The following is a 10657-nucleotide window of genomic DNA, read 5'->3' as shown; positions in this document are numbered from 1 at the left end:
GTCTAGCGGGAGGGAGGCGTCTTCGCGGCTTCCTGGCCCGGGTTGGGGGACGGCCCTGTCCGCTTGTCCGCCCCGGCCACCGCGCACGGCGAGCGTGGGGTGAGCTGCGCTCTGCACCGCACCGGCCCAGCCCCGCCCCGGTTTAGGGCGCTCAAACCCCTCTCCCAGCCCGGGCCGAGGGGAGGGAGACTGAGGCACAGACGTGGGGTGAAGGATTGCTCCCCGGGGATCCTCGCCCGGGGTGGTTCCTGGGGCAGGTATGCCGGCTCCCAGGCATCCTTAGCTGCGAGGCTGGCTGGGCCGGCTGCGCTCACGTCCACCCAGGATCACGGGCTGGCGCGTGGCCCAGTGTCCGGCGCGGCCCCAGGTTATGGCCTCGGAGATCTGCGGAAAAAGCCCGAGCCCGCGGCCCTGCCTTCACTTTCCACCTGGTCCCCACCGCCCGCATCTGTCCCCGCACCCCTCCCCTCACCTGCGGGACTTTGGAACCTGTCTCCTGGGTATTTAATTTTTACCTAAGTGCTTAAGTTTTATTTCTTTGCTACCGGCGTGAACTTTGGATGGGAGGGGGGTGTGGGATGGACCCCCACTGTGCCCCTGCTTGCTGCGCAGTCCCTAGGTGGAGGGGCCAGCAGGACTAGCAGAAGCGATGGCCCGGCACAGCAGGAGCTGGCACCTGTGGGCAGTGGTCTCAGGCCTAGGCTCTGCCTTGACCTTGTGCAAGCCAAGAGTTGGGGAAATGAGAACCAAAAAAGAGGTGTTGAGTTGTTCACAGCTGTGCTTTATTTAGGGAGACGACGCTGGGCCGGCCAGGCTGTGTATGGGTTGGAGGAGACACTCCTATGGAGAGCTGTGTCAGGCCTGAGTCTCCACATCTGTGGTGGTTGACCCCCCCCCTCCCTCTCCCACACGGACAAGCCCAGCTGCCACAAGGGGGCATGCCACACCCACAGGCTGGCTCGCATGCATCTGGATGACCCACCTCTGCCCGTCACTAAGGACTGTCCCCCCTCACCCGAGCCCCCACCACCTGGCAGCTGCATTTGCCCAGTCTGGGTGCATCTCCCTGGGTGACCACTGCTGCCCCGGTCAGGCATCCAGCTCCCACTCTGGATCCAGTTAGCCACAGTCTTCTCTGCTCAGAATCCTGAAGGGCCCCCCATCTCGCCCTGACATGGCCCCGAAGTTTCATCCCCACCCCATGTAACCTCGTCTCCCAGGACGTGCCTGTATTCAGTCCCAGGCTGCAGCTCAATTCCCATGAGCCCATCCCCACCTCGAGGCAGCGCAGGTCTGAAGAACTCAACACCTCTCTTCTGTTCCCCATCACATTTGTCCTGTCACTTGGCAGGTCTTAGATGTCATCTCCTCAGGGAGGTCCTCCTTCCCCGACCCTCTGCCCCCTTCACTCCATCACATCCCCTTCCCCGAACATCTGATGTGCTCTTAGAGATCCAGGCAGCTACCTGATGACACCTGTCCTCTCTTGGAATGTCACCTCTCCCCCAGGGTGACGGAGACGCAAAGGATTACTCAAAGCTCATTTCTTCTGAGCAGTGAGAGGCCCGAATAGTGTTAATTCCAGACAGATCCTTCAAGGGAAAAGAATTTTTGGAAACTAACCCCGAGTTGGGGTCTTCTCTCAGTGTTTATTGTCCAGGCAAGAACGTTACAGAAATGGAACATAGATGGATACAAAAGGAACAGTAAGGGCCGAGCCCGTGGCGCACTCAGGAGAGTGCGGTGCTGGGAGTGCAGCAGCGCTCCCGCCGCGGGCTCAGATCCTATATAGGGATGACCAGTGCGCTCACTGGCTGAGCGCGGTGTGGCCAGTCTCAAAAAGGACAAAAATAAATAAATAAATAAAAATAAAGGAACAGTAAGATATTTGTCATGGCAACACTTGGTCCCCCAAGAGACTTAAAGGAACTGAAGACTTTCCCATCACTAGGTTTAGCTGCAGCAAGGACATCTGCCCTTAGAGCCAGCGTTTGTGCTGTGTTACAATTCTTTATCTACAACAGAGACTTTAGCCCTGGGAAAGGTTTCCACAAGCGTAACCTTCCTATGTTAGGCCCTGTGAAGTTCATGTGCTTTGTCATGCTTTAGTAATGTTAGCATCCTCCACATTGGAACATGAGCCTTGTGGGAATTGGACACAGCCTGGGATGAGTGCAGGGTGGGGGAGGCTCCCTTCTCCCTTTCCTGCCCGTCCCTTTGCATCTGGGAGTGTGGAAGCGGGTACAGGGGGGACTGTTGGGCCAAATTAGGGGCCCTGGCCTCCAGGAGGTGCAGAGAGCCAGGGTAGAGCACACACCAGGTTCTGCCTGGCTGCTGCCCGTCAGCTGCCACTCCCGTCAGCTGTCTTCAAGATGCCCTGTCCTCCCCCACACTGTCCTGGTGTGCCTTTCCCAAAGGACCTGCTTATCCCCTGCCACCCTTGAGCCTCATGGCTGTTCTCAGCTCCCACCCCAAGTCTTCCATCTCCCGAAGGTTTATGGGTGGGAATTCCCAGTACAGACGCCAGCTGGTGCTAGGATGTGAATGACTGATAAGCTTTCAGTGTTGGTGTTTTCCAAGGGGAAGGGCCCATTGGGAAGCCTGGATCCGTGTCCTGTGTGGCACCTTTTGGGCTTCCTACCTGCTTGAATGTGGCCACAGTTCCAGCCTGGGTGCTGAGACACATCATCCGTTTCCTCCTGACACTGACTGTCCTTCCACAGGAAGTCGGCTGGGCAGGGTCTGACCTACAACTTCACCCACCTGGACGGGTACCTGGACCTTCTCAGGGAGAACCAGCTCCTTCCGGGTGAGCAGCCAGCTCTGTCCTTTCCGGACTGGTCTTGGTGCTGGCATGGGGGAGCCCAGGCAGGGCAGGGCATGGGTGTGGTGTGGTGGGTGGGCAGCCAGGCAGCCACTCCCATGTGTTGCAGGATTTGAGCTGATGGGCAGCCCCTCAGGACACTTCACCGACTTTGAGGACAAACAGCAGGTGTTTGAGTGGAAAGACCTGGTCTCTCTCCTGGCCAGGAGATACATTGGTGGGCAGGGCGCAGGCCCTGGGGACTAGGGTGGGTACTCCTGGGCAGACTGTCCTCTCCCCCAACCCCAGGCCACCTGGTGGGTCCTCTCTGTCATGGACCCCCCCCCCCCCCCCCCCCCCCCCCCCCCCCCCCCCGGCCTGGGCTTCCCGATGGGAGGGGGAGGCCAGCCAGCGTGGGAGAGGGCTCATCTGGAATCAGACACTCCCCGTGGTGTCCAAGCCCCCAGCTGTGGGCACCCGGCCCGCTCTAAGGGGTGGAGCCCACAAGCAACGGCAGGGACGCTCTGCAGGTAGGTACGGACTCGCGCACGTTTCCAAGTGGAACTTCGAGACGTGGAACGAGCCGGACCACCACGACTTTGACAACGTCTCCATGACCACACGAGGTGGGCAGGGCTCCCCGGGGTCCTGCCAACCTGACGTGGGGGGAGGGCGGGAGGGGAGCGTGGAGCCCAGTGTCCCTCGCGGCACCGGGCTGGATGCGGTCCCCCCGGCCCAGGTTTCCTGAACTACTACGACGCGTGCTCCGAGGGTCTGCGCGCTGCCAGCCCCTGCCTGCGGCTGGGAGGCCCTGGGGACTCCTTCCACGCCCCTCCGCGATCTCCGCTGTGTTGGAGTCTCCTGAGCCACTGTCACAACGGCACCAACTTCTTCACGGGGGAAGTGGGCGTGCGGCTGGACTACATCTCCCTGCACAAGAAGGTGCGGCCCCCCCTGCGCTGCCCCCGGGCAGTGGGCTCGGGAGCCAACCCTGGGTGCTGAGGCCGCGGCGCCCGCAGGGTGCGGGCAGCTCCATCTCCATCCTGGAGCAGGAGAAGGCGGCCGTGGGGCAGATACAGCAGCTCTTCCCCAAGTTCGCGGACACCCCCGTTTACAACGACGAGGCAGACCCGCTGGTGGGCTGGTCCCTGCCGCAGCGGTGGAGGGCCGACGTGACCTACGCGGCCATGGTCGTGAAGGTGGGCACGCTGCGCCCCCCGCGCGTCCTCCCTGCGGGACTTGCCTCCGGCGTGGCCGGGCGGGAGCGGTGGGGGCGGCGGCCGTGGTCCCAGCCTCCCCGCGCACCCGCAGGTCATCGCGCAGCACCAGAACCTGCTGGTCGCTGGCAGCGGCGCCCGTGTCCACTTCGCGCTGCTGAGCAACGACAACGCCTTCCTGAGCTACCACCCACACCCGTTCTCGCAGCGCACGCTCACCGCGCGCTTCCAGGTCAACAACACCCGCCCGCGCCACGTGCAGCTGCTGCGCAAGCCGGTGCTCACGGCCATGGGGCTGCTGGCCCTGCTCGGTGAGCGCTGCGCAGGGTCGGGCTGGAGGCGGAGGCGGAGGCCATGCTGTCCTGGCCCTCCGGGCTGGGGTGAGGACCTCAGTTGGGCAGGGTGAGCTCCCAGGTCCAGGACTAGCTTCTGCCAAGGGCCTGTGGCAGGGGGAGCAGGGACCTGCCTGGGGGGTGGGAGGAGAGCACCTCCAGCTGTGCCCACTGCTTGGTGTTTACCCTCCCCACCCCCACATGGTGACAGTCACCACCCACCCCCCTGTAGATGGGGAACAACTTTGGGCCGAGGTGTCGCGGGCCGGGACTGTGCTGGACAGCAACCACACGGTGGGCGTCCTGGCCAGCGCCCACCACCCCGAGGGCCCTGCTGATGCCTGGCGCGCCACGGTGCTGCTCTACGCAAGCGACGACACCCGCGCGCATGCCAACCGCAGCCTTGCCATGACACTGCAACTGCACAGGGTGCCCCCCGGCCCAGGTAGCAGGGAGGGGGTCCCAAGAAGGTCTCCGGCCCCGCGGGGGCTCTGAAGGGGCGGGCCTGGCGACGAGAGGCCACAGCGTCTGGCTCCACAGGGCTCGTCTATGTCACGCACTACCTGGACAACCGGCTCTGCAGCCCACACGGAGAGTGGCAGCGCTTGGGCCGGCCCGTCTTCCCCTCGGCCGAGCAGTTCCGGCGCATGCGCGCGGCAGAGGTTCGCGGGCCCCTGGGGTGCGGAGGAGGGTCACCAGCCCGGCCACCAGGGCCCTGAAGACCTGACATTGTCGCCAGGACCCGGTGGCCACGGCGCCACGCCCCTTCCCCGCCGGTGGCCGCCTGACCCTGCACCCGGAGCTCGCGTTGCCCTCGCTTCTGCTGGTGCACGTGTGCGCACGACCCGAGAAGCCACCCGGCCAGGCAAGTGGCAGCCCTTGACCCCCTCAGCTGCCTGGACTCGCTCCCCTCGACCTGTCACGCTCCTTCCTCCCCCAGGTCACCCGGCTCCGTACTCTGCCCCTGACCCGAGGGCAGCTGGTCCTGGTCTGGTCTGATGAACGCGTGGGCTCCAAGTGCGTGAGTGGGCCACTGCCCCACCCCTGCGCCCATCCTGCACATGCCCGTGGCCACCACCTCTTTCCAGCTGCAGTGCCCTGTGGTCACTTCACTGTGGCCGTCCGACTTCTCCTCTCCACACACTCTGCACGCACTGTGGCCCATGATCACTCTTCATCTGGTGGGGCGTGGGGGCACCTACAGGAGACATTTGAAGATGACTGCTGGGCTCCAGCTCTCTCTCCTCCACCAGTGTGGCCTGCCATGCTGCCCAGGGACACAGAGGGGTGCTGGAGGAGACAGGGCAGTGGGTCCTGCCCTGCCCACCATAGACCTTCGAGGGCCACCCTGACCCCACCCTTGACCCCAGTCTTGGCCCTGCCTCTGACCTCCCCAGGTGCCTGTGGACATATGAGATCCAGTTCTCCCAGGATGGTAAGGTGTACGCCCCAGTCAGCAGGAGGCCATCGACCTTCAACCTCTTTGTTTTCAGCCCAGGTGTGCTCACCGCCCACTGCCCTGGCCTTGGCCACCCCATTCCTGGGCTGCAGCGGGGTATCGGATGGCGTGGGGTCCAGGGCCTTGCAAAGCCTGAAGTGAGGGGCTTCGGGGACTTGACGGTGGGTTCAGGTGGGCACATGCTCAAGAGCACACTCGTGTCTTTGTGTCCCCAGAAACAGCTGTTGTCTCTGGCTCCTACCGGGTTCGAGCGCTGGACTACTGGGCCCGGCCAGGCCCCTTCTCAGACCCCACGCCATACCAGGAGGTGCCCACCCCGAGGGCCACCGGCACCCGGTGACCCCTGAACCTGTGCTGACTGATGCCCCTGAGCAGCCAAGAGCCAGGATGGGCTGGACTTCCACAGGCCGATCAGGCCGTGGGCTCCATTTGTTCCTGTCCCGCTCCCCACACACCTGTTAAAGTGTCTTTCCACACATCAGTTGTGCCGCCAGCTTCTGCAGAACAGCAGCAGGGGTAAAATGGAGGTGTGAGGACCCAGCCAGAGGGAGCCCCACCAACCTGGACAGGCACCTGTGGAGCCGCCGGAGGGAGCCGGGGCCACCACTCAGCACAGCTTGGTTCCCACTTGGAGCCAGCTAGCCCAGCTCTGCCTTGCCCGCCCAGGCGTCTCTGGCATCACCCCTGGGTTCTGCAGAGTGGGGAGCTGAGGTTGCATGAGGGGTGGGGGCCCTGCACCCCGCACAGGAGGGGCATCCTGCCTGGCACACACTAGCCAGCAGCAGCAAAGGCCACCAGCGTCCACCCCCATGGGCCTCCTGGCTCTGCATCTGGGTGAGGACAGTTCAGTGGCTGTTCGCAGAGATGTAGGTGGGGCAGGGGGTTGGGGACAGGTAGGGAAGCCACGGGGGTGCAGTACTGCTCCAGACGGAGAAAGGCTGCTTGGCCCGAAGCGGGACCTCTGCTCACGCACACGGCCAGCTGGAGGGGCCTCCCGTCTTCTCTCTGGAGCGCCCTCCCAGGGCTGTCCGTGGCACTCAGCAGAGGACTGAGGTACGGGAGCCCAGCACGCTTCCTCAGAGTGGGGGAGGAAACCTGGGCTGATCAGGCTCCTTCATACCTGCCCACCTCTGTTCAGGTGCGATCTTATGTCTCCCCCGTGCCACCAACCCACATGGGCCACCAAGTCCTGTGGCTGCCTTACCAAGGGAGAGAGATGTCAAAGTGACCATTCTTCCACCTGGACCCCAATGCCACCCCCCGCTCCCATCCCCTGTTCCCACCCACTCTCCCCATGTTGGCATCTTGGCATGTCTGCTGGGAGCCCTGGGTCAGTCAGGCACAGCGTCCTGCCCCTTGCGGAGCCACATGTCAGCCGGCTTGTGCTGCTGTAACAAATATCACAGAATCTGTCCTCTCATGGCTCTGGAGGCTGAGGTCTGAGACCGGTTGTCGGCAGGGCTGGTTCCTCCCAAGGCCTCTCTCCTTGGCTTGTAGGGGGCTGCCTTCTTGCTGTATCCTCACATGGTCATCCCTCTATGGCTGTCTGTGTCCAGATCTGCTCTTGTAAGGACACCAGTCAGATCAGGTCAAGGCCCACTCTCACGACCACGTTTTAACTTGGTTACCTCTGTAAAGACCCTGTCTCCAAACAAGAACGCATTCTGCAATACTGGGGTTTAGGTCTTTAGCACATGACGTTTGGGAGGACACAATTCAGCCCATAATAAGCAATGGCTGTTTCTCTGGTGATCGGGATCTGTCACCCGCAGCAAATAACCTCTTCTCACCTACCACCAGTTCAGTGGCCTGAGGACCGCGTTGGTCTGGGGCCACCTCAGCTTCTGGCTTAATGGGAGGGGGCTAGGTTTCCCATTGGACACCGTCCTTCCTTGGACACCAGGATCTTCATACCCTCCAAGTCCGAGTTGGGTGGGCGGGACAGAGACCCCACAGGAACCCTCCCCACATTCCTGGACCTGGGTGTTCTGACTTTTGGCAAAAACAGCTGCAACCACTGGAAGTTTCCCTTCAGCTGTGGATTTGTGGCCCGAGCCCACTGCCACCTGGAGGTGGGATGGCCTCCTTGGGGGGTGATGTGGCAGTCAGTGTGGGGAGTCCGCAGACAGTGGCACTGGCACCTGCAAAGCCGTGCTGTACTGTGTCTGCCTCTCCCCATGGGGCCCCGTCACTTCCACCACAACAGTGGCTCCAGAATCGTCAGCGAGCTGTTGTATCCCCACACCCTGGCCTTGCTGGCCCATTAACTTTGGCCTTTGCTGCAAGTGGGCAGGCCTTCAAGCTGTGCCAAGAGCCTGGGAAGTCAGTTCACATGGCCTCTGTCCCTGCCGCCATGGCCGTGTGTGCCTGAGCTGTGGAGTGGTCTCTGGGGTGTGACACTCCCATCTGAGAGCCTCCAGTGTGATAGATGCCCTCTGGGTGAACGTGGGTGTTTCAGTGGGACACAGTGCCCTCCTCCCCAGATCTTGTTCCCAAGCTTCCTGTCTTTTTTTGAGTCTGGCCAATGTTTTGGGTGCTGCCAGGTATAGAGCCAAGCCTGGGCTAGGTGTGCCACTTGGTCCTGTCCAACGGGAACAGGCCCCCTCCAGGTGGCGCCCTGCACACATACTTCCATAAGCCACCTCATCCTTCCCCATCCCTCTCCGCCACTGACAGGAAACCCATGGCCAAGCCCCAGGTGTGGCAGAGAGGGAGGCAGTTCAGAAGGAGCTCTGGGGCTCAAGCTTCCCGTCCATCGGGTTTGCTTCCTGACGCACGCCATGTGCCCTCAGTCTGCACTGGGCAGTGTAGTCGCTTGCTGCTGGAGGATGGCACCAGGCCTTCCCCAGGGCTCGGCCGCTGCCCTGAGCTGCTGTTCAGGTGGACAATTGGTTTTGACAGGAGGAAATGTCCTTCACTCGGGTGCCTGGGTCTGGGCTTGGTGGTGATTCTCTTTCTGGTACTTGCTGGAGGGCACGGTGTCCCTGCCAGGTGCTGCAGGCAATGCCGGGTCTGATGGGCTGTCCACCCAGGCAGTGGGGCAGCTCATGTCATGGCCTGCATCTGCTGCAGGGCCTTTTCGTGCCAGCATTACCTGTTGGGCAGGAAATGGGTCAGAGTGGGATGCTCACATGTGGTACATGGTGCACCCCAAACCCAGAGTCCCACCACGCACTGTGCCCTTGGGAGCGGGGGTGTGAGTATGATGACTTATCTCATTAAATAGGACATCCCGACGTTTCCCAGAGCCCTGGAGCCCTACAGGCTCCACTGGAGGCTTTCACTGGGCTTATCTTCCACTCTCCGGTAAGCATGTTCCTACTTAGGCTTCTCTCGCTCACCGAATCCAAGTGGTGCGATGAGTTCAAGGAAGTCAGGACTCCTCCAGACCGCGTCACGACAGTGGGAGAGCCGACATCCCACGGCAAACCAGAAAGGTAGGCTGATGTCCCTGTCACGCAAAGGCAAGCTGCATCTGATTTTCCTTCTTGCCAGCACTTGCAGCATGGTAGCTGCACGTCGGGTACCAGGGCTGGCAATTTTTCCAGTAAAGTTGCTTCATCTGGGTCTCAGCCGTGACTGGCATTGCCACCAGTTAAGTTGTGATAATCTGCCAACATTCGACACCCCCGGCAGGAACTGGAGAACGTGGCGAGCAGCCGCTCGGCAAACCTCTCAAGCTTTTGATGTTGGCACTGATTTCTGCAGTTTTCCAGAAAAGTGGTGGCATTTTGCTGCAGCATGGCAGGGAGTGGCAGGGCAGATGCATGGGCCCTCCCTCCTCAGGCCAAGGAACCAGTGTGGGGACCCTGCTGGTGGTTACGTGTCAGTGTCCCTGCTTTACATCCTGGGGGCTACAGAAATACCTGCATGAAGGATCTGCAAAGCCCTTGGACTCATGGAGCCAGCCCCGTCCCGTCTCTCACCAGATCTCCCTAAGCTCCCATTCTGATCAGTGGACCACGCCGGTCTTCAGGTGACGGGACTTGCAGCAGGTCAGAGCCGTTATCCAATAACCCCGAAGTCCACGTATCTCCCTCTTCCCAGGACAGAGTCACTTGGTCTGGGAAATGGCCGCAGGTCTCCCTTATGTGCTTGGGAGCATACATCAGTGACTGTGTTGGCAGGCTCTGTTTTGGGGGACCTGGCCTTCTCTGGGTCCGTGAAGTGGCTTTGGTCTGGGAACTGTCTCCCTGTGGCAGTTTGAGACATAGAAGTGCCCCTGACCTATGTCTCTGCTGGTGTGTGCTCCAGGCAGCGCTCCTGGCCTGCCTGTCTGTCGCTTCCCAGGACCTCATGTGCAATTGGTCATCTCATCATTGCCACAGACCCCTGAGGTGTGTCCTCCAGAAACGTGCCTGTGAGTCGCTGGGCCCGTAACGCACAGGTTCTACCTCGGTGCCTGCCCGGCGGGAAGAGGCTGAGAATGCACATTTCCCACAGGCTCCAGGGGCTGGTGCTGCTGGTGCTGCGGTGGTTGTCAGCAAATGTAGGCCAGGTCTAGTGACTGGTAACTGCCCCCAGGTGCTCAGGCCACTGCGTTAGACCCCAGCCCCATGACTGCCCCAGGTCAGTCAAGAGGCTGGCCTCCCAAATCCACGTTTCATGTTTTGTGTGATAATATCGATCCCTCTGTGACGCTTCCCAGGTGCCTGGCAACACAGATCACCACTTCCTCTGGCTGGATCCCCCTTGGTCTTGGCTGTGCGGGGATCTAATCTGGGGTAGAGGAATGGCAGGGTTGGGTCCTGAGCATAGTTGGAGCAGTTTATCAAGCAACTGCCCGGGCACAGACACAAACATAGCTTTTTCACATTGGGGGGGGGGGGGGGGACCAGCAGGGGGC

General features: G+C 61.5%; 1 protein-coding gene across 1 annotated transcript in view; it reads left to right on the top strand.

The window, feature by feature from the left end:
* Positions 1-6292, top strand: part of IDUA (iduronidase, alpha-L-) — a 14457-nt gene extending 8165 nt beyond the window's left edge. The window contains exons 3-14 of the mRNA XM_008569328.1: positions 2724-2809; positions 2934-3041; positions 3334-3429; positions 3543-3745; positions 3823-4002; positions 4115-4331; positions 4585-4797; positions 4893-5014; positions 5092-5217; positions 5293-5369; positions 5750-5850; positions 6027-6292. Coding sequence (XP_008567550.1) covers positions 2724-2809; positions 2934-3041; positions 3334-3429; positions 3543-3745; positions 3823-4002; positions 4115-4331; positions 4585-4797; positions 4893-5014; positions 5092-5217; positions 5293-5369; positions 5750-5850; positions 6027-6151 — 1654 coding nt within the window. The 3' untranslated portion in view covers positions 6152-6292. The remainder of the gene's footprint in view (positions 1-2723; positions 2810-2933; positions 3042-3333; positions 3430-3542; positions 3746-3822; positions 4003-4114; positions 4332-4584; positions 4798-4892; positions 5015-5091; positions 5218-5292; positions 5370-5749; positions 5851-6026) is intronic.
* Positions 6293-10657: the final 4365 nt, after the last annotated feature.

This window comes from Galeopterus variegatus, unplaced genomic scaffold (genome assembly GCF_000696425.1).
Source record: "Galeopterus variegatus unplaced genomic scaffold, G_variegatus-3.0.2 Scaffold26, whole genome shotgun sequence".
Taxonomy (NCBI): Eukaryota; Metazoa; Chordata; class Mammalia; order Dermoptera; family Cynocephalidae; genus Galeopterus; species Galeopterus variegatus.
Note: the sequence above shows the minus strand (reverse complement) of the source record. Positions and strands in the feature narration are given on the sequence as shown.